This window comes from Scyliorhinus canicula, chromosome 4, assembly GCF_902713615.1.
Source record: "Scyliorhinus canicula chromosome 4, sScyCan1.1, whole genome shotgun sequence".
Lineage (NCBI taxonomy): Eukaryota > Metazoa > Chordata > Chondrichthyes > Carcharhiniformes > Scyliorhinidae > Scyliorhinus > Scyliorhinus canicula.
In genome coordinates this window covers 198763392-198790155 of record NC_052149.1, presented here as the reverse complement: position 1 = coordinate 198790155, position 26764 = coordinate 198763392, and the positions used below count along the sequence as shown (strand labels likewise).

Here is a 26764-nt window from a genome sequence, read left to right as displayed (position 1 = left end):
AATGGATCTTTTTTTTTTGAATGACAAAGAAATGTATTTTCTACACAAAAGAGCATTAAGTGATTATACCTCCTGCTGTATCTAAGGGACCATTCTTCTTGCGCAGTTCGTTAACAGCCTCTGTAAACTCCTTGCCGCCCTTCTTCTCCAAAGCATTTCCTAAATGTTGAAGTTAGAATTTACAACTGTGGTACAGGAGCAGATATACAAAAGCAGACACTGTACAGATGTGCATTATAAGAGTTGTAATGATTTGAGGAAAAAAAGACATGTTCGTCAGCGAAAGAGAGCCTTCCTGAAATCCAGTTAAGGGCATGTCACAGCAGATTTAATGTCCCCAAATTTACTAGGCAGCTATCCATAAATATACCCTACCAGAAATTGTGGGGCATCAAATATCCTATATCGAGCAGCTAATGGATAATTCAGATGAATTATTTCAATTAATGTATCACATTATGCCTTTTAAAGGTTCACTCAGATCAATTGACTCCTTGATTGCACATCCAGAAAATAAATATACCCGGATATTTTTGTTTAATTGAAGGAGGGGGGAAAAAAGCAACTCACCCCACAGTGACTGACCATCAAATCATCATGTGATCACCCATTTGTAATCCTCACCTTCCAGCATTTCCTGCAGTGAAGATTTTATGGACGGGTTTTTTCAGCCGTTCTGCAGCTGGGATCATCCAGTCCCGCAGAAGGCAACAACCTACTGTGGGTTCCCCGGTGATGAAGCATGTGAACAACGGGAAGCTCCACTGACAGTGAGAGAACCAGAAGATGCCACCGCCGGGCTGCCTCTGCCACCGCAAAACACGGCATAGGGGATGGAAAATCCCACCCAGTGTCTTTTCAGCTTGTGCATAGTTCTTAAATTGTATGACAGAATATTTCACAGATTAATTCTCAAGACACGAAACTATCACCACGTTGTGCCTGGCATGGAGCTGGATGGGCCAGGTGAATCGCGGGAGAGGCCCAAATTGGGCTTCGGGCCAGGCACAAAACCTAGCGCGAATCAACTGACTCCCGACGTGATCCCGATAATCATCTATAAATGAGTCATTCGGTTCATTTAAATACGCGCAGCCAATTCACCCGGCAGTCACCGGCTGCACCGGCAGGGCCTCAACCGGGCACCGATTAGTACTGGTCTCCAGAAGCGGAGACCAGGCGTAATGACCACTTGGGGTCGGAGGCAATTGGAGTATCCCAGGTGGTCGGGGACAGGGCAGAGCAGTACCCTGGCACTCCCTCTGGCACTGGTACGTCCTGGCAGTGTCAACTGGGCATTCAGGCTGCCCAGTTGGCAGTGCCAGGGGTACTGAACAGGTGCCAGGCTGGCAGTGCCAGGGTGCCCAGTTGGCAGGTTAGCACTGCCAAGGTTCAGGGCCTGGGGACCATGCTATGAAGGGACCTCATAAAGGTTGGGGAGGGTCAAAGAGAGGGTCCTGAAAAGGGGGGAGGGGGGTGAAAAGAGGGTTGTCCGACAGGGGGAAAGGGGGCACACCCTCAGTGACCCCACTGCGGGATGTCCTCACTTGGTGGGGTAATGCCCATGCCTGTGGGGGTGACATTGCCCATGGATGTGAGGGTCCCTCAAGCTCACTTCGAGATCGGGGCACCCTTTCAAGATGACGCCACCATCTTTGAGGAGCCGCCTTGCTGGCGAGTTCAGCTCCATTGTTGATAAAACGTCTGTGTGTGGGCTCGACCGGGGAAACTGTTCATGAAGACCCTGCCTTCTCACCCTTGCACCTCGCCTGAGGTGTGGTGATCCTCAGCTTAAATCGCCACCAGTCAACTTTCCCCCTCAACGGGGAAAGCAGCTTATGCATCTGGGACTATGGCGACTTTATGTCACCTTTCAAACACTCCCAAATCAAGTACTGAGTGGGGTCAAAATCTCAATGGAGATTAAAGCTTCCTTAGTCTACAGTAACTCAACTATATACCAGAAGTGTTCCATCTACTCTGTCATGCTCTAAACAAGTCAGAACTCTAAACGCTCCACCCAAACATCAGATTTATTTATAATGCTTAAGTAAAAAGATGCACGAGGAGTGCTTCAGTGACATTTCTTCATTTCTTTGAAAGGATACAACATAAACAGTGCTTCCTTCTGCACTGTATGCTCTATGTTCTATGTTTTAAAACTTGAATTTGTATCACAGTTTTAACATCGAAAAATCTCCCCAAGTGCTTGTTAGAGGTGTATTCATTTCTGGGAATGGACCAACTTCAATGGGTTGAGAATGGATGTGGGCCAGGTAAATTTGCATTAAAAGGTAGGCATGCAAAGCTGCAACTGAACAATGGGCTACAGTTAAAGAGGCGATAGCTTGGCTGCAGTCAAGTAACATTGCCATGAGGGGGAAAGGTAGGACAAACATATCCAAAGCTCCCTGATGATGGAAGAGGTAGAGATTAAGATGAAACAGAAAAAGGGTACATATGACTGATGGCAGGTGGATAGCACAATTGAGAACCATGCTGACTGTAGAAGGTTCAGAGGGGAGTCAAGAGAAGCAAAGAGAGATTATTAAGAGACTGACAGCTAACATAAAAGGGAATCTAAAAATCTTCTATAGGCTTATAAATAGTAAAGGGCGATAAAAGGAGGGGTGGGGACAATCAAGCACTTAAAAAGGATTTAGGCATCAAGGCAGATGGCATGGCTGAGGTACCAAATGAGTGTTTTGCACCTGCCTTAGTTCAAGGAAGAGGAAGTTGCTGAGACACTGGATGGGCTCCAAATTAATAAATAGGAGATATTCGACTGGCTGTACTTAAAAGTTGAAAAGTCAGCAGGACCAGGTGAGAGGAAATCAAGACAGAGGTAAGTAAGGGAAAAATTGCAAAGCCACTGGTCAAAATCTTTCAATTCTCCTTTGATATCGGGGTGCTAACAGAGGACAGGAGAATTGCAAATGGTATATCCTTATTCACAAAAAGGTGCAAAGATAAACCCAGCAGTTTTGACCCAGAGACAGTGAAGGATTGGCAAAATATTTTCAAGTCAGGATGATGTGCGATTGGGAAGCGAACTAGTATGTAGTGATGCTTCCATGCATCTACTACCTTTGTTCTTCTCGTCTTCTTTGGCGATCACTCACTAAGAGTATGATTGTTCACCTAAGGAACTCCATATTATTGGTCATTGGTTCTGTGCGTCCTTCGCGCTGATGAGCCTGATCCTAGAGCGGCACACATGGCAGGTGTTTCTGGCAGGCAGGATTGGTCCTTGGACTCCGGATCACTGGTATTCCTTGCTCAGGCTCCTTTTCCGCACCTCCTCTTGCTGTCAGGTGCCTCGACGAATTGTGACCCATCAAGCAGGGGGTTCCTCCAAGTAGGTCTCTTCTGTTCAAGGATCTCGTAGGCATTGATGTCAATGTTGCATTTCTTGAGGTAATGTTATGGACCAGGGTTTAGAAAACTCCAAAGTAGTTCAAAGTATATCATGGAGTTCACCTGACCTACAACTGTTTACTGATTTTGGTTATGATGAGCACAAGAGCCTGCCCTTCAGGCGTTATTCTACAGAGGCCTTAAGCACTCTTATCAAAAACAATGGGCGGGATTCTCCCCTACCCGGCGGGGCGGGCCGTATCGACACCAAGGAGTGGCGTGAACCACTCCGGCGTTGGGCCGCCAGAAGGTGCGGAATCCTCCGCACCTTCAGGAGCTAAGCCGGCGCTGGCGGGGTTGGCGCCGCACCAACCAGCGGCGAAGGGCCACCGCCAGCCGCCGCGAGTTGGCGCATGCGCGAGCACCAGTGTGTGTTGGCGTCATCCCAGTGCATGCGTAGGGGGGTTCTTCTCCGCACCGGCTATGATGGAGGTTGACAACAGCCAGCGCGGAGGGAAAGAGTGCCCCCACGGCACAGGACCGCCCGTGGATCGGTAGGCCCCGATCTCAGGCCAGGCCACCGTTGGGGCACCCCGCCCCCCCAGAGGACTCTGCAGGCCGCCCGTAGAGCCAGGTCCCGCCAGTACGGACCTGGTTTGATTTACGCCGGTGGGACCGGCCGAAAACGGGCGGCCACTGCTAGCGGCCACCGACCAGCGCGGCGCGATTCCCGCCCCTGCGAAAACCCCGGCGGCGGAGAATTCAGCAGCCGGCGTCGGGGCGGGATTCATGCCGCCCCCCCCCGGCGATTCTCCGGCCCTCCGGGGTTCGAAGAATCCCGCCCAATGTTTATTCTACGAATTTAGTTAACATTTTTATAAACACACACGGTAAGTATTTTTATCAACTACCAACATAAATACCCCATACAGCTACAGTACTCTATGTATAACCATTAATAAATTCCCCCTTTAGCTGTTCCAATTTAATAACAAGATCCCATTAACCAGAAAACTCCTTTTTAAAATAGTGGCCCAACACATAGCACTCAAGACCTGGTATGGATGCTCCTGTTTCCTTTCCAAAACAGCAGGTTTGAATTTCTTTCAAAAACAGTTATTTCTTTTCTAGTTATCAAGCAGTCTGGAAACATCTTTTAAAATGCAGATAGTGGAAAAAAAACTGTTTTCAACCTGTGCAGAACAAAACCAGTTCAAACTCAAAAGCGAAAGTAAAACCAACTCCCAGAGCCGCAGCCCAGCTCCACCCACACAATCCCATCACTGAAGTAATGTGATAAGACAAAAACATTTCTTAAAGGGACACTCCCATGACAGGAAGCCTTCAGGGCGTCTTCCTTTGTCCTCCTGTTGTTGGGAACCTTCCTTGAGCTGGGTAAGGAAGCTTTGCTTTAGCTGGGACTCTGACGTCCTAAGCACATGGCTGGCCCAGCGGAGTTGATTTTGGATGATCGTGGCCTTAATGCTGGTGCTTTTGGTTCCTTCGAGGAAACCTGATGTTAGTATGCCTGTCCTCCCAACTGATGTGGAGAATCCATCTCAGATAACATTGATGATACGTCTTCAAGGCCTTGATGTGGCATCTGTGCATAGTCCAAGTTTTTGAGCCATGTTGAAGAGTTGGGAGGACAACCACTTTGTACACAAGGATCTTGGTGTCAGCACGAATATCGCGGTCATCAAAGACTCTCGTCCTTCGGCGTCTGAAGGAGGCTCTCACAGATTGGATACAATGTTGATTCTCCGCATTGATGCTAGCCTTAGAGCAAATGTGGCTCCCCAGATATGGGAAATGTTCCACATTTGGTATGGTTTCTCTGTTGATCTTGATGAAGGGAGAGAACAGATCTTGCCCTGGGATGGATTGGTAAAGGATTTGAGTCTTCTTGAGTTTGAGGCTGAGACCAATTATTTGGTAGGCTTCTGTGAAGGTGTAAAGCATGGCTTGAAGATTCTAGGTAATGTAGTTGAATGTCGAGAGGAAATGTTTTCATTCTCTCTTGTTGGAAATGGTCTTGCCTGGCACGGATGTGAATGTTACTGCAATCGTTATAGTGTACCTGGACTTCCAAAAGGCAGTTAATAAAGATTCACACAAAAGGCTTGTCGGCAATGTTAAAGCCAATGAGACAAAACCTGGAAGTGTTGCGAACTGAGGAAGATAGTGATAGACAGTTTGCTGGAATGGGCAGACAAGTGTCAGATGAAATTTAATGCAGAAAAACATGAAGTGATTCATTTTGGTAGAAAGAACTAGAAAAAAGCAATATAAGTTTAAGGATACATTCCAAAAGTGGGTTCAGGAGCTGAAGGGCTTGGAGGTATATGTGCTCATTTCAGTGAAGGATTTTTAGGTTGAGAAAGTGGTTGAGAAAGTGGTCAATAAAACATACGGGATAATCAGTTTTATAAAAAGGGGCAGAGAGTACAAATGCAAGGAAGTTGTGATAAGCCAGTAGAAAACACTAGTTCAGCTTTCACTGAAGTATTGTCTCCTGGTCATCAAACCTCAGGAAGCTTATTAGAGAGGATGAAGAAACGATGGGCGAGAATGGTTCCAGGATTCCAGGGATGAAGTAATTTGGTAATGTATAGGTTGGAGAAGCTGTCCTGTTCTTCCAGGAGAAAAGAAGATTAAGAGGAGGTTTGATAGAGGTGTTCAAAATCATGGGGGATATGGACAGTGTGGACAGAGAGAAAATGTTCCAATTGGCAGAAGGATCCAGAACCAAAGTTTACAGATTGAAGGTGATTGGCCAAAGAAGCAATGGTGACAATGAGAAAAATGCTTTTTACCCAGTGAGCAGAATACGTCAATTGAGGCATTCAAAAGAGAACAAGATAATTATCTTCAGAGAAAATATTTGCAAGGCTCTGGAGAAAAGGAAGGAAAGTGGACGAGGTGAGCTGGTCCTACAGACTGTCGGCACAGCTAGAGTGAGCCAAATAGCATATTTTGGTGCCGTAATCACTCAATATTACCGTGAAAAAGGACACCAAGACAAAAGAGATATTAGGTGGGACGATTAAAACGTTAGTCAAAGTGAATGTTAAGTGGAGGGCAGTGGAGAAGCAGAGAGGCTTAGGGAGAGAACGCCAGAGCTCAGTACCTGGACAACTGAAGACAAGGCTGCAAATGGTGGAGTAAAGTGGGTGCAGAATGTCCAAGAATCTAGCATCGGGGGCTGGAGTCCAGGTTGGAGAAAACAGAAATTGGGAGGGGTGAAGCTACAAAAGGATTTGAAAATGAGAATAGAATTTAAAATTTCAGAACTTAGAGGACAACAAGCACAAGAGTAAAAGACAAATGGAACTTGATGTGGGTTAGGATACAGAAATTTAGATGAGCTGAAGTTTACGGAAGACAGGAATTAGAGTCAGAGCCAGCGCCGGAACAGTTTGGCGTGACAAAGGAATGCATGAGTGTATTGGTTTCAGATTGATTGAGACAAGGATGGAGACAGTTAACCCACAGAGATGAAAGTTAGCAGTCTATACGATGGACAGGATCTGGGGTCAGAAGCTCAGTACTCAGTAAATAGGACAACAAAGTTAGCAATGGCTTGGTTCAACCGAAGTCCATGGCCATGGGGGGAATTAAATCATAGAATTTTTCATAGAATTTACAGTGCCATTTGGCCCATTGAGTCTGCACTGGTCCTTGAAAAGAGCACCTTACACAAGCTCACACCTCCACCCTATCCCCGTAACCCAACTTAACCTTTTTTGGACACTAAGGGCAATTTAGCCTGGCCAATCCACCTAACCCGCACATCTTTGGACTGTGGGAGGAAACCGGAGCACCCAGAGGAAACCCACGCAGACACGGGGAGAACGTGCAGACTCCACACAGACAGTGATCGAAGCCGGGAATCGAACCTTGGACACTGGCGCTGTGAAGCAACTGTGCTAACCGCTGTGCTGCTATCGATGCGAAAGGTGTGGAGATCATGGTGGATGGCCAAGGTTGGTGTCTTTCGTCTTCCCAAAGTGTTACCAGAAGTAACTGAAACTCATCCAGGACTGGATATTGGATAAGCAATCTGACAGTATAGATATTGGAGATTTCAAGAAGTGGTGCAGAGGTAAAGCTGGATGTTGTCAAGAGTACAATGAAATCACCCAACGGAATGTGGGTCATACAGACCCATCTCACTGCTGAACGAAGACGCCAAAATACTGGCCAAAATCCTAGCCAAAAGGCTAGAAGACTGTACCTGAGGTGGTCACAGAGGACCAGACGGGCTTTGTCAAAGGTAGACAGCTTACCTCAAACATCAGGCGCCTGCTGAACGTGATAATGACCCCCTCCGGGGAGAGAATACAAGAGGTGATCGTCTCCCTGGACGCAGAAAAGGCCTTCGACAGAGTCGAATGGAAATACCTCACAGAGGTACTGGAGCGGTTTGGGCTTGGAACAGGGTTCACCTCTTGGGGAAAGCTCCTATACAACGCTCCCATGGCGAGCGTACGGACCAACAATACCAACTCCCAATATTTCCAGCTGCACAGGGGCACCAGACAAGGATGCCCACTGTCCCCGCTGCTGTTCGCCCTAGCGATGGAACCGCTAGCAATCGCGCTCAGGGCAGCAAAAAGTTGGAGGGGGATCCGAAGGGGAGGCAGAGAGCACAGGGTCTCACTCTATGCAGATGACCTGCGCCTCTACATCTCAGACCCACAGACCAGCATGGACGGAATCATTGCGCTCCTGAAAGAGTTTGGAGCCTTCTCGGGCTACAAACTCAACATGAGCAAAAGCGAGGGGGGGGGGAAGCTGCTGTTCAAACAAGCCCGACACAAATTCCGCCACCTGGCAATCCAAATAGCCCATGACTGGAAAGGGATCCACAAATGGAACCTCACCAGCCTGACGGAGGAAGTAAAAATGGACCTGCAAAGATGGAACACACTCCGGGAGAGTCCAGACAATCAAAATGAACGTACTGCCCAGGTTCCTCTTCCTGTTTAGATCCATCCCAATCTACATCCCCAAGGCCTTTTTCAAAGCGCTGGACAAACTAATCATGGCGTTAGTATTGGGGGGGGGGGGGGGGGGGGGGGGTAAAAAGGCTAGGATACCAAAGAAGGAGCTACAAAAAACAAAATCCAGGGGGCGGCTAGCCCTCCCAAACCTACAATTCTACCACTGAGCGGCAACAGCCGAGCGAGTAAGGGGATGGATCCAGGAGCCAGAGGCCGAGTGGGTGCGTGCGGAGGAGGCCTCCTGCATGGGGACCTCCCTCCGGGCCCTCGCCACGGCAGCATTCCCATCCCCACCCAAAAAACACTCCTGCAGCTCGGTGGTGACAGCCACCCTCCAATCCTGGAACCAACTGCGGCAGCAATTTGGCCTGACCAAAATGTCGGACAAAGCTCCCATCTGCAACAACCATAGGTTCACACCAGCACTGACTGACGCCACCTTCAAAAGGTGGAGGCAGGGACACTGATAGTCAGGGATCTATACATGGACGGCAGGATCGCAACACTGGACGAACTGACAGAGAAATTTCGGCTAGCCAGGGGGAACGAGCTGAGGTATCTGCAGCTCAAAAACTTCTTACGAAAGGAGACAAGGACGTACCCACAACCGCCACGACAGACACGACTGGAAGACCTACTGGGCGCAAGTATCCTAGATAAAGGGAACTGTAGCGACATGTATGACCGACTGGTAGAAAGGGCCGACACCGTACTGGACGCAACAAGAAAGAAATGGGAGGAGGACCTGGGGATGGAGATAGGATGGAGACTCTGGAGCGAGGCACTGCATAGGGTCAACTCCACCGCTACGTGCACAAGGCTCAGCCTGACGCAACTAAAAGTGGTACATAGAGCCCACTTAACAAGAACCCGTATGAGTAGGTTCTTCCCGGAGGTGGAGGAGAGATGTGAACGGTGCCAAAGAGGCCTGGCCAACCACGCCCACATGTTCTGGTCTTGCCCCAGACTTGTGGAGTACTGGACAGCCTTCTTCGAGGGGGTGAGGGTGGAGCCATGCCCAAAAGTGGCGGTCTTCAGGGTTTCGGACCAGCCAGATCTATTCCTACGGAGGAGGGCGGACGCCCTTGCCTTTGCCTCCCTGATCGCCCACCGTAGAATCCTGTTTGGCTGGCGGTCAGCAGCACCACCCAGAGCTGCAGACTGGCTGTCCGACCTATCGGAATCTCTCCAAATGGAGAAAATCAAATTCGCCATCCGAGGGTCAGACGACGGCTTCCACAGAACGTGGGAGCCATTCATGCAACTGTTCCGGGACCTGTTTATGGCCAACGAACAAGAGGAAGAATAACCGGGTGGCCAAGAATCAGGGGAAAATGGTCGGGAATCGGGGGATGGTAGCCGGGGCATGGAGGGGAGAGATGAACTGGGAGGGGGGGGGGGGGGGCTAAACCTGAGGAGGGAGGGGCAAACAATGAGGGGGGGGGGGAAAGACAGCTAAACCTGGGGTGAGGGAGGCGAACCGTGGCGGGACGGGAGGAGGGCCGGCGGGGTGGGGGCAGGGAAGCGGGAGCCAGAGGGAGGGCACGGGATGCCAAAACGTGCACGACACCTCCAGGAGCGGGGAACGAGGAAAATGGAGATGGAGGACGGGAGGAGCGGCAGCGAGCGTGGGAGGCAGCGAGACCCGTCCGGGAGGGGCGGGCGACAACATCACACAGCACAGCCAAATATCGCACACTGTGATTTTCTCCCCAGTACCCAAAGGTGTGTGTGCCCTCCCAGTCCCTGCCACCCCCCCCCCCCCCCCCCCCCCCCCCCCCAGCAGGCACTCGCCTACTTACGTGGTGTGGGTAATTTTGCCAGATGTACAGAGCTGCTGCTGTCGAGCTGGTGCACAATACCCCACCAGTTATTCTATTTCATATTTTATTATAATTTTTTTTATGTTGGGGTGTGCCCGTCTCCTCTAAATATGTGTGTATATATATGTTTCTTATTCTGCGTACATAACGGTAATTATACCTTGTTCAAAAACCCAATAAAAACATTTATTAAAAAAAAAAAGAGTACAATGAAATCTAACTCCCTGTTTTCACATTATGTTGCTAGAAGAAAATGTGCAGATGAACAGAAGGTCCCTTGAGGGAACCTAGAGATAAGAGGCTAGACGTGAAATAATTTCTAGAGTTGCTCCAGCTGAGGATAGATAGGTAAGAGTGGAATCAAACAAAGGCAGTGGAGGAGAAGCTACAGAAAATTGAGAAGGATAAAGAGGGGTTGTGGTCACAGTCACCGATTATCTCTTTAATGACTTTGATTTGTGTCACTTGTGTGATAAGACAAACATGACTGTAGAGATTTAAAAATGGGGTTAAGGGAAAGGATGTGCAAAGATTTGGAAGATCACATGGAGTTGAGAGGCAGAGATGAGATTGGACAATTGTTTGCAGATAGAAGAGAATGACTATTCTTTTGCATTAGAGGTGGTCAGTACCTCAGGAGGGGAAATCATTTATATTGTTAGCAAGTATGTAGTCAGTAAGGGATGTCCAGAGGTCAGCAGTTAGCGGGAATTGGGTAAAGAGGGCAGGATGTGGGTCTCAGACAAAAGATGAGATCATGGGACGGAGAGAAAAGAGAGAATTGACAAAGATATGAGGTTTTGGGACAAGGGCAGGAGAGAGCTTTGGATTGGTGGGAAGTAGGGAAATACAGCAGAGGCAGCTGAACAAATGGTTTGAAATAGTGACAATCGGATGCATAATATGATGGGGGAAGCAGGGGCTGCAAATGGCATGCTCCACACAGAGCCACCCCACAACCTGAAAGTGCCTTGGGGCGGACTAATGAGAGCCAAGAGGAATTTCATCTCCACACTAGGGAGTGGTATTGTCACTGGCGTATTAATCCAGATAGACAGCGAAAATAAAAATATGGAACTAAAAGTCCATTGATGATCATGGGCAGCATGGTAGCACAAGTAGATAGCACTGTGGCTTCACAGCAGCAGGGTCCCAGGTTCGATTCCCGGCTGGGTCACTGTCTGTGCGGAGTCTGCACGTTCTCCCAGTGTCTGCGTGGGTTTCCTCCGGGTGCTCCGGTTTCCTCCCACAGTCCAAAGACATGTTAGGTGAATTGGCAATGTAAAATTGCCCTTAGTGTCCAATAAAGGTCAGGAGGGGTTATTGGGTTATGGGGATAGAGTGGAAGTGAGGGATTAAGTGGGTCGGTGCAGACTCGATGGACCGAATGGCCTCCTTCTGCACTGTATGTTCTATGAAACCATTGTCAATTGTCTTAAAAACCCGTCTGGTTCACTAATGTCCTTCAGGACAGAAAATCTGTCTTCCTTACCTGGTCCGACCTAAATGTAACCCCAGGTCCACAAAAATGTGGTCGACTTTAAGTGCCCTGTGAATTTGTATCAAACTGATACAAAGTCAATAATAAGTAAAGAAACCGGATGAACCACCTAACGTTGACCTAGGGTACCGGAAACAACAATGGCAAGCTCAGCCATGTTGACCCTACAAAGTTCTCCTTACTAACATCTGGGAGCTTGTGCAAAAATATGGAGAGCTGTCTCACAGCTATCTCACAGACTAGTCAAGAACACACTGGCATAGTCATACTCACAGAATCATACCGGGGAAGCGGTGGTGCAGTGGTATTGTCACTGGACTGATAATCTAAAGACCCAGGGTAATGCTGGGGAACTGGGTTCGAAACCCACCAAGGTAGATGGTGAAACATGAATACAATAAAAATCTGGAATTATAACTCTGGTGATGACCATGAAACCATTGTTGATTGTCGCAAAAACCCATCTGGTTCAGTAATTTTCTTCCAGGAAGGAAATCTGTCATCCTTACAACAATACGGTTGACTCTTAAATGCCTTCAAGGATTGGGCAATAAATGCTGACACATGAACAAAGGAAAAAACCCTGACAGAAGATGTCGCTGACACAACCATCCCTGGATATGTTCTGTCCCATGGTCAAGTGGTGTAGTTGGAAGGGAATTTCCCTGGGAGTCCTCTATATCGACTCTGGACCCCATGAAGTCTCATGGCATCAGGTCAAACGTTACCATGTTGCACAACCATGTTTCCCCCACGCACCAAAATTAGTCCCCGCCACCCCCCACCCCCGTCCACTTGAAAGATGCACCGAGGGTGGCAAGGGTTCAAAATATACTCTGGGTCAGGATGGGGGATCTTCAAGACTTCAATGTCCATCACCAGGAGAGGTAGCATCATCACAGACCAGACTGCCCGAGTCCTAAAGGCTAGCCTTGTCGAAGCAGTTGGTGAAGAAAAGCATACTTGACTAGCAGCAGAATTAAACTCAACCACAATCAGTAACCTCATGGCCTGACATATCCCCCACTCTACCACTACCACCAATCCAAGGGATCAACCAACCCCGGTTCTATGAAGAGTGCAGGAGGGCATGCCAGGAGCAACACCAGGCATACTGGAAAATTGTGTGCCAAATGGCATAAGCAGCAAGTAACAGACTGAGCTCAACAATCCCACAACAAATAGATCAGATCCCAGTTCTGCAATCCTGCTACATCCACTTGTTAATGATGGAGGAGTGTTACTGCTGCCTCACGGCACTGAGGACCCGGGTTCGATCCGGGTCCTGGATTACGGTCCGTGTGGGGTTTGTACATCCTCCCCGTGTCTGCTTGGGTCTCACCCCACCACCAAAAGACTTACAGGGTAGGTGAATGGGCCATGCTAAATTGCCCCTCAATTGGAGAAAAAAAAAGAATTGGCTACTCTAAATTCATTTAAAAAATGATGGAAGAGTGTTAAACAACTCATTGCAGGAGCAGGCTCCACAAACAGCCCCATCCCCAATGATGGAGGAGTCCAGTATATCAGTGCAATAGATAAGGCGAGCAAAACTCGAGTCAATGGGAATCTGGGGGAAAACCGTTGCTGGTTGGAGTCATATCGGGCACAAAGAGAGATAGTTGCGGTTGCTGGAGGTCAATCATCTCACATCCAGGAGGTCACTGCAGGAATTCCTGAGGGCAGTATCCTAGGACCAACTATCTTTAACTGCTTCATCAATTACCTTCCTTCAACCATAAGATCAGAAGTGGAGATCATCATGCTAACCTGGAAATAAAAGGCTGTTTCTTCACTGTCGATGGGCCAAAATCTCGGAACCACCTCCCTGACCAGCACTGTGGGTGTATCTGCACCACATGGACCACAGCAGATCAAAAAGGCAACTGACAACCACCTTCTCAAGGACAATTGGAGATGGGCAAAACATGCCGGCCGAGCCAGCAATGGCCATATCTCTTAAAAAATAAAGAAATGCGTTTTTTAAAAGCCTCAGAAGCAGTGATTAGGTTGTGATTGTGTCAGCGACGTCTTCTGTCAGGGTTTTTTCCTTTGTTCATGTGTTAGCACTGCTGGAGTTGCAACTGGAAGAGGGTACTTTGATGGACATATGTCCTCACAACCCGTTAAGTGGGGTCTGGTCTGGAGGTTCAAGGGTCAGTCAGGTAGACCAAGCCAAAGACAAGTCTTGGGGGTGGGGGCGCGGCGCAGTTTAGCAGCACCATAGCCTAAGTGGGAGTTGCCCGGTAGCATCACCACGTGATGGAGGCAACTCCTGCCTCTGGTTAAATACCAGGGAATGCAGGAGAAACGCTCTAAATTGGCCAGTCATGTGGCTCAATTGGCTCTGTTGGGAGAACAGATGATAATAAGAATAAGAGAAATAGGAGCTATGGGTAAGCCATTCAGCTTCTTGAGCCTGCTCTGCCATTCAATAATATCATGGCTGATCTGATCACAGCCTCAATTCCGCATTCCTGCCTGCTCCTCATAATTTTCAACTCCCTTGTAGACCAATTATCTGGTGAACTAATCTGTGAATATTTTCCAATGACTCAGCCTCCACTGACCTCTGGGGTAGATAATTGCAAAGATTGACAACTCCGGAGAAAATAATCTACATATCGTTCTTAAATGGGAGATCCCATATTTTGAAACCCTTCCCCCAATTCTATATTCCCCTATGAGTGATTTTCTCCACATTCACACTCTCAGGTCCCTCCGAACTAAAAGAATGAGAGTTGAACTTTTTGAAATATATAAAGTCCAATGAGAATGGGCCCAACCTGCTCAACCTTTCTGTATAAGACAGGCGGCGCAGTGAGGGCAGTACGTTACACAGTGGTTAGCACTACTGCCTCGCAGCACCAGGGACCAGTGTTCGATTCTAGCCTGGAGTCTTTGTCTGTGTGGAGTTTGCATATTCTCCCCTTGTCTGCGTGGGTTTCCTCCGGGTGCTCTGGTTTCCTCCCACAGTCCAAAGATGTGCAGGTTAGGTGGATTGGCCATGAAAAATTGCCCCTTAGTATCCAAAGGTTAGGTGGGGTTACAGGAATGGAGCAGGGGAGTGGGCCTGGGTGGGGTGTTCTTTCTGAGGTTTAGTGCAGACTCGATGGGCCGAATGGCCTTCTTCTGCACTGTAGGTATGCCATAAAACTACCACTTCATCCCAGCAGGAATTTTCACTTCCACAGGCAAGGTGGCATGGCAGTGGGAAGATAATGGGTACACTGTCCATTGCCTGGTCATGCCTTTTTGCAGGCCATCCTAACTCCCAGCTGATCCCCAAAGGTTGGTAAAGTCCAACCCTCTTAATTTCAATGCACATTCTGTGAAGGTGAGGGTTTCAGGGGATGACAAAACAGAAAATGTTGGAAAGGTTAACTGTGGAGAAAAAGAGCCAAAGGTTACCTTTGCTTTCTGTGTTAAGCCTGAAGATCTGGAATTTACTGGTGGAGAATCTATTATAAGTGTAACCATAAACATTTTCTGTTGTTATACTCCCTTTTATTATCTTTGATGCCAATTGGGATTACTTGCAACAAAGTTTACAGTATGCCCTCCTTAAATGTTAACTCAATGAAAACTAATCTCCAGAAAGTACACCCAAACAATTTTCAAATTGAGCTGTGTAGTAGTTCTGAGTTCTTTGTACATTTAGCTCAACAAACGGAGCTATGAACATTGCTGATTGATTACAATTTAGAATTGTAATACTGACAACCAACTCTGGTCTCTCGGGGAATTTAGTCTCCATGGTGACAGTACAATATGCTATATAGATGCAATGATGGCTCAAAGTGCCATGAAGTATCCATTGATGAACAAGACCTACATCTGTGTGAAGCCACAGATCACATTGTGAACTGGACTAAGGATGAAACAGTCCTGCAGGTGGCTGTTGGGAACTTAAGCGAATGTTTGTCTTTGACATTTTCAGGATCGCTTCCTTGAATGGACTGCAGCACACTGATATATAACAGCTGAAATGTGAACCACGTGCAATTCAGAACAAGCCATGGTAATTCAAATCTCCCCCATCCAGTAACGGGGAATTCTGGCTCTGGGGACATGGAACTATGAGAACTGTGAGGAATATGGGGGATTGATGAAAGATCAGAAAACTTAAAAATGGAGTTTAATACTCAAAGCAAATCATGACAACCCAAGAGTAAAACCATTCAAATTCCAAACACTGCATCACAATAAATTTCAGTATTCAATGTAGCAGCCAAAACTAATTAAAAGCTGCTGCTTTCGAACCTATTGTTGGGAAACATTAAAATTCAAGACAAATAAAAAAATCCTTAATAGATTTGAAAATACAGAAACTTGTTTTTCAATTAATTCCTCTACTCTAAATGGACAATCTTCCTGATGGTTTCACAGGCTGATATTTATTTGAGTTCCACCCATTCTGCTTGCAACATTAGCAACGGTGGCATAGTGGTATCGCCACTGGACTAGTAAACAAGAGACCAGAGTAATGCTCTAAGGTCCCAGGTTCAAATCCAGCCACACAAATGGTGAAATTTGAATTCAATAACAATCTGAAATTAAAAGTCTAATGACGACCATGAAACCATTGTTGATTGTCATAAAAACCCATCTGGTTCTCCAACGGCCTTTCGGGAAGGAAATCTGCCATCCTTACCCGGTCTGGCCTACATGTGACTCCAGATCCACAGCATGTGGTTGACTATTAACTGCACTCTCAAGGGCAATTATGGGTGGGCAATAAATACTGGCATAGCCTGCGACGCCCACATCCCATGAACAAATTTTTAAAAATTTGCTATCATGTGGAGATCCAACACCAATCGTAGTTTCAGGACCTTTCACTGAGCTTTAATAAGGAACCCATTTGCTATTGTAATCCAAATATGCTACAATCATTGTGATTTACTTGAATTATAATTTGTAGCATGTCAAGTAATAAGGTATAGCCAGAAGCTTATTTTTATTAAATGCTGACAGTGACCCTCTGAGCACTTCATGGAGTCAGGAAGCAAAAAAATCTTCCATTAAGCTCAAGGCATTTAAATTTAGAATAGTTGAAAATTTAAAAAGCTTCAAATTTTAATAGCAAAAAGAAATTGAAATGATTTTCTTCACGAGATAAGAAATATATAGTATTAAAACATGCATTATCATGAGCTCCACACAGATTTTAGGAATATGCTTGAGGTGCTCATAGGTTCAGTGTTACTTGCTTGTCTGTAAAAAGCAGAGGGAGCAAATTATAAATACAGTTTTGCAGTGTGACCACCTTTCATGAGTATATTTGTCAAATTAAACAGGAATTGAAGTTTAATGAGGTTCATCACCAAATTACATTCTGCTTAAATGTAGAGGACCATATTTTAAAAGAAATTGTGGTTCGACAATGTTACTGGAGATATCAGCACCACACACTGTCAACATCCCCTGAAAACCTGTGCTTTGCAGAGTTCTCTGAAACCTGCATGATTGCCCATCAAAAATTACAAATGAGCCTTTTCTTTGTCATGAGCAGGAGCAGAGTACACTAGAAAAACTCAGTGGGCCTGGCAGAACCTGTACGGAGAGAAAACAGAGTGAAAAGTTCAAGTCCGTTTGACCCCTAGTCAGAATTAAAGAGAGGGAAAATTGTTGGATTGGGAGAAATTGCAACAAGGTGGAGCAACCGTAAGAACAAGAGACAGGTGGCCTGCAGTTTGCGGGGGGGGGGGGGGGGGGGGGGGGGGGGGGAGCAGTATTGGAGGAAGGTTTTTGTGTTGACGCAATAAATGTATGGAATATGAAAAATGGTTTAAGATGGAGCAGAAAGGTCACAGTCTAAAGTTATTGAACTCCATGTTGAGTTCTGAGGGCTGTAACATGCCTAATCGGAAGATTAGATGCTACTCTTCCAGCAGGAGCTGGGCTTCACTGGTGCATTGTAGCAGGCTAAAGTCGGACACGTACACAGGTTAGTGGTGGACTTTGGTCTTCAGTGCAAGTCCCATGTTCTCTGAGGTAAATACATCAACTATCTGTTGTAGTTCAGAGTGAGCACTGACTGCATCTTCACTATACCGTACTTCCATAAGTTGCCCCTTGGTTTTGGCCTTTAGCTGGTTGAGGTTGAAGAGTTTACCATCAATGTAATAAATTATTACCACACCTGGGGGGAACCCGTCAGTAGTAAGCAGTTGCAATTGCTGCAGGAAAGAATGGGGATTGTGTTGGTGCGATGACACAACCCTGCGTGATGCCTGTTTTGACAGGGATGGGGTCATTGCAATATTCGTCACCTCAGGGTCAAAATCCTAGAAATCCGTCTCCCCCTTCCCACCAGAGAACATTGTGGGAATTAGGCCTTCAAAAGTACTGTGATGGTTCCAGAAGACCCAACACCACCTTTTCCCTTGATGTACAGTGCCTGCCTTGCTGGCATCAGCTTCATGAAGTTCCAAGCAGTGTGCACAGCTCTAAACTTTTATTCCATACGCTTGCAGTAAATTCACACCCTCACTCATGGAAGTATTTACTCTAGCCTTTTTTTTTTAACCCATGTTCCATCTGACCTAGAAATTTCTAATGCTGACAATGTGTGCAAAAAGTGAAACTGTTCTGCTTAGAGAAGCGAGAAGCAGAAAAATCCAGTCATATTAAATTTCAAAACAATTTTTGATTTTTTTCATGGTCACTATGCACCACCATTAGCTATGCTGCCCACAACAAATCACATCCACCCAGTGCAATTACAGTAAAGAGGCTATTTGGACTCCTTCTGAGGCCTAAACCCTCAGTGGAAACAATATCAAAGAGTATCTTTACCAGTGCCTTATTAAAAAAATTAAAAGATTGTTAGTTTTTGATTCAGTTGGTATCTCACTTCATCCTTCCAGCTACAATTGTAAAACAGTAAACTCCCCCCACCCACCCCAATTGGGTTGACAAGGTACAAAATCACTCCATACTGGGTTTTTTGAGTCAGCAGAGAGGGAAGGTTTCCATTCCAGCAGCTTAAGCTGAATTGAAACCCAGCTTCTGGAGATGCAGGCATTACCCCCCCACCCACCCATTAACACCCTGATCACCAGCAAAATAAGACGGGAATTTACTTTTTAAAGGAATAACAACTTTTGGGAGTGCACCTGGTGTTTCAATGAGCTCAAGTCAACATGTTGCTGGAAGCAAGAAGTACTAATCTAAATAGCCAAGCAGAGATTGCCACCGATTGACATGCACTCACTGCATAGAATTTTTCATTACCTACTTCCCCACCAGTGTAGAGGTCGGAGTTCGTAGGGTGAACGATAACATCACTGTCAATTGTTGAAATGTCAGCCTGTACAACTTGCAACTATAACAGGCAAACAAACATACAGAAAGAACATCAACCAGGCTGGAAAGAAAACTGACAGACTGGAACATCCACAGTCTTTTAAAGGGGATCCCTGTGAACAACAACGTCAGTTTAAATCTCCATGGAGCGAGCAATTCAGAGACATTTCAGACTGAATTTGGTGATCTGCTGAAATGACCTTCAAATGAAGTCAGACCCAATACTGGCCTCAAAGTCTGAATTTATTTTCCTTGTTCCTAATTAAGCAACATATTATCACAGTTTTATTTTAACTTTTTTTAAACCATGCTTTTTTTTAAAAGACCCTTACTCCCAAGCCAAGCAAAGTTACTTTTTAAAAAAAAACTCTTATCCCAGACAAACAACGGTGGCAAACACAAGTCTGCGTATACAGGGCAATTATCAAACTTAAATTTGATTTGCAAAAATATCATTACATTGTGTGCTTGCCGTGTTGCTTTGTTGATCTGTCTTGTATACATTTTTAAAGTTATTTCAACAAGGTCTTTCCTGAAAAACGTGTTTTGCAAAACCTTTGTATTCATTTCTTTACAACAGCAGAAATGACAACAATCAAACTCACATTGGAACTCAAAAGCATGATATGAAGACTGTTCCAGGTCCCCAAAGCAACACGGTTAGATAAGTTAACCACTTGTTTGGTGAAGCAAGTGCCTCTTTCGTCATTTAGAGCAGCAGTCTTTGAAGAACATTTTTATTCATGACATGTTTTGAAAAAAAGACCTGCTCTGAATGTTTTGAAATACTTTGCTTGTACAATGAGAAGGACTTTTTTAAAGCATGGCGGAGCCCACTCACAACAACAGGCAACGGTGAACTGGGGTAAATTATGGAAAGGTGCTCACTGTCAACATCTGAAAATCCCCCAGTGAGAACTAAACAATAACTACTGTCACATTCAGCACCCAGAATCTGTTATGCATTTCAAATTCCATAATGCTCTCAGCCAACGTTACCTGCAAAGTCACATTTCATTTACCTAGGTCATCTTTTAGCTCAATGTCAGCACTGGTAGGATTGATAATGGCCTCCACCTCGAAGCTTGCTATGTTACTGAGTTCACTGTGAATGAGGTGCAACTGCAAGGAAAAGCATTGATACAAGAGTAACAGGGTAGAAGGGAAAAACAAAGGGGGTAAAACAAATCACAGCAGCAAAGGATAAAAGACAGCAAGCTCTGCGGAAGCACAACATTTCCAATGATACAATAAGTCTTTTTATCTCTCTTCAATTGTCTTCCCCACCTATCATTCCTGAAGCCACGTATTCCTGTACAGTTCGGTATATGATCGTAGCCCTCATGTAGCTAGTTTCAAACCTGGAACCTCTGGCTTGTACGACACCATAGAAATCTATAGCCTAATTTGGGGATTTAATTCGGCACTCCCTGGTCTTCACAGCCTTTTCAAATTTCACTACTGGTGGAGACTAATGCATAGGTAATATGAATTAAATCCTATAACAAACTTTTGAAATTCAAGTTACTTTTATAAGTGGTAAGTTTGGTTTCAATGGTGTAATCCGAGGGAAAAAAAGAGCACTTTTAGAATGCATGTTAAAATGGCACAGTATACATTATGTAAGGATGCTCAATTAATGGCTGATATAGAGGGAAGAATGTGACTTTGATACTCATACCCCCGAATTCCTGATCTCAGCAGCATTACGGTGGTAAAGCACCCAATGATGCATGATTAACCTTATACTGGCTGGTTATTGTATTAAATGGAACAATCATCAGATCATCCCTATTCTCACCCTTAAGTGCGGGTGCATGATGTTCCATTTCAATCTGACCTTGTGTTATCTTTCAACACTATGATCCCCTTCCACATGATCTCCTTCCATGATTGTTCACTCGTCTGGTTCTCAATAGGAGTATCGGGATAATCCAACAGGAAAAAGGGAAAACCTGGCCTCTGCTGCCATATAAAATCTACACACGTTCTGTTACACCGAGAACAAAACAAAAAAAAGTTGTTGAAAGAAGACAGGACAGAATGGCGGATATGTGGCAAGCAGTCCAAACTCTGAGACAGAAGAAGCAAGGAGAGAGATAGAAGGGCACTGCATATAAAAACAATTACAGGAAGCTGGGTGTGTGAGAAAGAAACTGCAGAAGAGGGAGAAAAGGAAGAGAGAAGAGCAAAGTCGAAAAGAAAAGCAACAAGGAGTGAAGGGCTAGGAAAGAAGGAGGCATAAATATAAATTGCGTACAAACACAAGTTAGGGTTTGAGTGCTGTAGACACATTTGTCTCCCAACATTTATGTGGTGTTGGTGCAGTCATTTTTGTGTAGGTGGTGGAAAAGTCAAACAGAAGAGTTGGAGGAAACATGGAACATGGGAGCGGTGTTAAGAGGATGCTTCAATACTTTCCGCTTAGCACCCAAGGTAACAATAACCTCTGCATTATGAGGGAGGAAAGTGGGAGGAAAGTCTAGGAAAGCCTCCTAGATCGGGTGCGGAGCAGCACTTGACCAAGAATGGGTCTCAGTCACAGAGAAATTGAGGTTCATTCAAAAAGAAGGTTTTCTTTTTTAAAAAAAACAAGTAGTTGCTTCCATGTAGCATTTAAGCTAGGGAGAGTTTCCAATCGTAGCACAATGGGAACTTGTTAAAATGAATGGACAACCATCAGCTATGCAATGAACAACCTACAGGAGAACTATTGTGGCCACTGTGCAGTGGCTAACGTAACATATTTCAGTACTTTACTGAAAGGGGCAAGGGCAGGTTTTATTCAAGTTGCTGTCAAATCAATACTTTTTTAAAAATCTCAATCAGCGTTTACTTCCGCAAGCCTTTCACTCTACATCTGCAGTGATTATTATTTTTGAAATGTAATTAACTCACTAACTCTTCTTCAGTACAAAAGATTGAAACTATTTTTACTGTTTGCAGTTAAAGGGTAATCTGTCCAAAGAGGTCTCCTTCTCTTAATTTTCAGTTAAAATTATGCAGGAGGAAGGAATTAGTTTTTTAGGATAAATGCATTGCCATGAGAAGATGACTGGAGAAGATTAAGGGGGACACAATTCAAGATAGTTTAGAAAATTTGATTTAAAAACTGGTTCAAAGGGAGGAATCAGAGAATAGGATTTAAACACACTTTCTCAAAGTGGTCAGGTAACTGTGTGATGAAGATAAGAAATTGTCATATTTTATATTTTTTTTGCAGTAATGCTATTTAAACCTGGGTTAAGATGCATACAGGCAGTATGACTGCCAGAGCAGTGATATGATTTGTAGGTGAAGTGTTCTGCTAATAGATCTTGAGAACCATTTACTTGTTTACAGAAAGCTAGCTAATGGAATTATGTTTAGGTTTGAAGGAACCCTGGGCTGTAGATAATTTATGAGGCGTATTGTGTTTGGTCCTGGCTAAACAAGTCAAGATACATCTTGTAAGAAAAGACAAAAGAATGCCTTATGCTTTGGGTATAGGTGATGTAGTTGATGGAAGGAGCAAGGTCTGTCTGAAAAGTCAGTTGTTCCTAGAACTATAATCTGAACAGAAGTATTTCAGTTTAATCCTGAAAGGTTCTCTCTCCAAAGATTCTGCACAGAGGAAAGCAAGTAAAACACGAGATATTAACTTTATCCATGAGTGGTATTTAATATATATTGGTTTGCATAATTAAAATATAGTTTAGGAAGTTTAGGTTTCTTCTTTTACTTAAGAACTGTTGTAACTGTTACCTGTAAAGCTGTTCCTTTGTTGCTAATGTGATTAATTCTATGATTAAATTAAAGTTTGTTTTAACAAAAAAGATATCACTCCAGTGGGGCAGTAACATTAACAGTTTCCAAATTGAATAATTCTGATTATGAAAGGAAGCTATGGGCAAGATTCAGCAATCCTGATGCACCTGGCACACATCCAGGCGCAACAGGTGAATCGCGCGTGATTGAAATTTCTTTAAATGGGACTCCACGCCGGGCTGATCACGAGTCACCTGACTCTATTCACCTGGCGCGATCTGGATCTCGCCCTTGCTCGGTGATATCAAGATCTACATATTTAAATGAACCTAATGGCTCATTTAAATACCCAGATGCCAGATTCACCCAGCACCTGGGACTCAGAGGCCATGCCTGCAAGATCTAGCTAGGGTGCCGTTTAGTACTGGTTCACACAAATGTGGATCAGGCATAACAGCATCTCGGGGGTGGTGGGGGGGGGGGGGGGGGGGGGTGGTCAGAGACAGGGCAAGGTGGTACCCTGGCACTGCATTTGGAGGGCGCGGGGGGTTCAGACAACAAGGAGGGGACAGGATTGGGGCTGCCCATCAAAATGGCACCCCGATCTACGAACAGCTGTTCTCTCCAAGTGTGGCCTAGGCGGGGAGAAATTCCCCGAGGCCAAAAGAAAAACAGCAAAGTATCGGTGAATAGCAGGGTGATTCTTGGCACTGCAGCCGGCGACAAACACCCCGCCAAACGCGTCTGAAAGTGGACCCAGTTTTATGTCCGCTGAATCACGGCCTGTGATTTCGATTAAGTGGGCAAAGTGCGACAGACGGAATTTAATGGCAGATCAAATTCAATGTCAGCAATAGTCAGATGGCACTTTGAATAGGAATGAATTGAGTGGAAGAACAGAGGAATCTAGGGCGGAATTCTCCACTCCCGGGAAAAATCGGGAGGGCCGTTGTGAACTCGGCCGAGTTTCACGACGGCCTCGGAGACCGCTCCTCGCCCCCTATTCTCCCCTCCCGGCGGGGCTAGGAGCGGCGCTCCGTAACTCTCGGCCGCGGGGGCGTCGCGCCAAGAATGACGCGGCCGGCGCGCCTAATGACGTCAGCCGCGCATGCGCAGGTTGGCCGGCTCCAACTCGCGCATGTGCAGCTGACGTCATGACGCTGACGGCACGAATCCGCGCATGCGCGGTGGCCGTCTTTCTCCTCAGCCACCCCGCAAGACGTGGCGGTTTGATCTTGCGGGGCGGCGGAGGGGAAATTGTGCGTCCGATTTGGACGCCGGCCTGACGATCGGTGGGCACCGATTGCGGGCCTGTCCCCTCCCGAGCACAGTCGTGGTGCTCTTTCCTTGCTAGGCCACCTACAAGCCCCAAATGGGCTTCTCACTCCCGTTTCACGACGGCAGCGACCAGGTGTGTTTGCCGCCATCATGAAACGGCCGTGAACGGCAGGCCGCTCGGCCCACTCGGGTCGGAGAATCGCCATTCGGCGTGAAAAACGGCGAGCGGCGATTCTTCCGGGGGGGAATCGCGGGGGACGCCAGGGGGGCGTGAAATTTGTTGGGGGGCCCTCCCGCGATTCTCCCACCCAGCATGGGGAGCAGAGAATCGCGCCCTTAGTGTTTCAGGTTTTCAAGGCTTTAAAAACTGCAAATAAATAACATCATCAAACACTAATAGGTTTTCTGGCAAGAGGTATTGAACATGAAAAGTCAAGATGTAATGGTGAATCTACAAAAAAAAAACCTTAAGACCACAACTGGAGTAAGTGGGTACTGTTTTAAACTCCAGGTTACAGGAGAAATGTTAAAGCAATAAAAATCACACCATCCAAATTCACTAAGATACTGTTTGGTATGAGAATTCACAAATATAACAACAGATTGAGACTATTTCTGTCAGAACAGAGATTATGAGATAATCAGAAGGCAATGTGTAACATTATGAAGGGATGAGGCAAGGTAGTTAGAAACAGATTGTGCTTCCAGTGGATAAGTGTTCAAAACAAGGGAATTGGTAATAATACCAAATGGCAGAGTTTTAGAAGAGAGAGCGGGAGATAAAAAACATGTAGAGTTTTGAGGCTGGAGAATACATGACCAGAGTTAGCGATTGAAATGAAGATTGCATCAATAATTTATAATCGGTGCTGGAATAAAAAGAGGAACTAAAGGATATGGAAATAGTTGGGAACATGGGTTGAAGGTCACTGCTCACGTGGAGGATAAACACTGACACATTCTAGCTTAGCCAAACTGCCTGATTAACTTTTATGCAATACTGCTCATTAATATTGATCATTTAAAGCGACTTGCATGCAAAATATCAAATTAATTTTATTTTAAGATATATTAGGCCATGTGGAAAGTATTATCCAGTCGCTTGGCCCTTGGACAAGGATCAAAACGTATTCCATGCCTCCATAAGGAACGTTGGATCTTTGCTTAGTGTTTCATTAGCTTGTCGGGGCTGAAGTCATGGAATCAGCAGGAGGGAGATTATGTGAGTTCATATCTCACTAATCTGTAGGCATTAATCAGTGCTGCCAAGCATTCTATAACCAGTTCTCTGTGCCTCAAAGGTTCGGGTTGGAGGGAGGAGGTACGACATTCCTGCAGTTAATCACTGTTAAAGATCCACATTTGTTAACATCTGGCAAATGAAGGATTGAACATAGCTGTAACTTTCTCATTGCCAACAGGCTGCGACCACTTAATATCTAGACTCAATGTGTTGAGAGGGGCTCCTTGGGTGACTTGAAAGGAGACAACTTGCACCCATTGGACCATATAACAGCATCCAAGGGAAGAGAAAAGAAGCTGCAGTGGAGGAATTTAGTCTTCACAGAGGAATATTAATTTCAAAGGAAAGAATGTCAGTGTGGCACAGTGGGTTAGCTCTGTTGCCTCACGGCGCCGAGGTCCCAGGTTCGTTTCCAGCTCTGTGTCACTGTCCGTGTGGAGTTTGCACATTCTCCCTGTGTTTGCGTGGGTTTTGCCCCCACAACCCAAAGATGTACCGGCTGGGTAGATTGGCCATGCTAAATTGCCCCTTAATTGGAAAAAATGAATTGGGTACTCTAAATTTTAAAAAAAAAGAAAAGACTGGCGAGATGTAATTCTACAAAAGGTTGAATAGAGAAACATTGAGGGGGGACCAGGTCATAATCCTTTCAAGACAGCTGAGCCTTAGCCAGTATTGGAGTTCAGTATTTTTTAAAACAGTGGAGGCTTAAATATATATTAAATTACTGGACTAACCAGTGACCAAAGATCATAAACTTTAAGAAGTAACAAAACAAAAATACAAAATGTTTATGGAATCATTTCAGATAATGGTCATTCCAAAAGCTAATTCCAGCATATCAGTGGGTGAATTTCCATGGGGGCTTTCCAACTTGTCTGTCAGATTGGTGGGGTAAATCACAGAAAGCCCCCAAAACAGACGCAGTGAAACTCTGAAAAATAACCCCCTCAATCTCTAAACATGTTTTTGCTAGTTCAGTATTTTGAAAATGACAAAATTGGATTATTACTATGATGACCTTTGACCAGGATGCAGTACAGCAAGGAAAATGTGTAACTTCTTAATAATGTCGAGGGAAACAGTAATTGTTTTTAAGAATGTTTGAAAAGAACTTCTAAGTGCTTGCACCAATTTTGTTTAGTGCATCGTCACACTTTCTTTGCCCCTTTGGGGATTCCCCAGCTGATTGTCAGCCAGTTGAAACATGTTAGGAATGCCTCTTCCATAGTCAACAAGTCCTTGTGTCGGACTTGAACCGGGAGCTTCTGGTCCGCAGGGAGGGATGTTACCACTATGTCACAAAACCTCAATTGCATCAATCATAAAGGAATCAACTGTAATTTACTGCAAGCAGTACCAACTTGAAGGAAGGTTAAGACAGATGCTGTGTGGCCAGAAGTAAAGAAGCTACAGCAGAGAAACAACAGAGAAGGCACATTTGCAAGGGGCTCTTCTTCTAATATAGTTAAAACAGACAGAAAGCTGAAGCCAGGGT

The 26764-nt window shown here is 45.5% G+C and overlaps 1 protein-coding gene across 5 annotated transcripts in view; it reads right to left on the bottom strand.

The window, feature by feature from the left end:
• Positions 1–26764, bottom strand: part of LOC119965298 (core histone macro-H2A.1) — a 67300-nt gene that overhangs the window by 6302 nt on the left and 34234 nt on the right. For 3 of the 5 annotated variants that reach the window (XM_038795838.1, XM_038795840.1, XM_038795839.1), the window contains 2 exons: positions 20021–20120; positions 70–159 (listed from right to left, as the gene is read on the bottom strand). In XM_038795838.1, the coding sequence (XP_038651766.1) occupies positions 70–159; positions 20021–20120 (190 nt within the window). Of the gene's footprint in view, positions 1–69; positions 160–18926; positions 19018–20020; positions 20121–26764 lie in introns of all 5 variants that reach the window. The other 2 variants (XM_038795841.1, XM_038795842.1) reach the window with 1 other exon arrangement.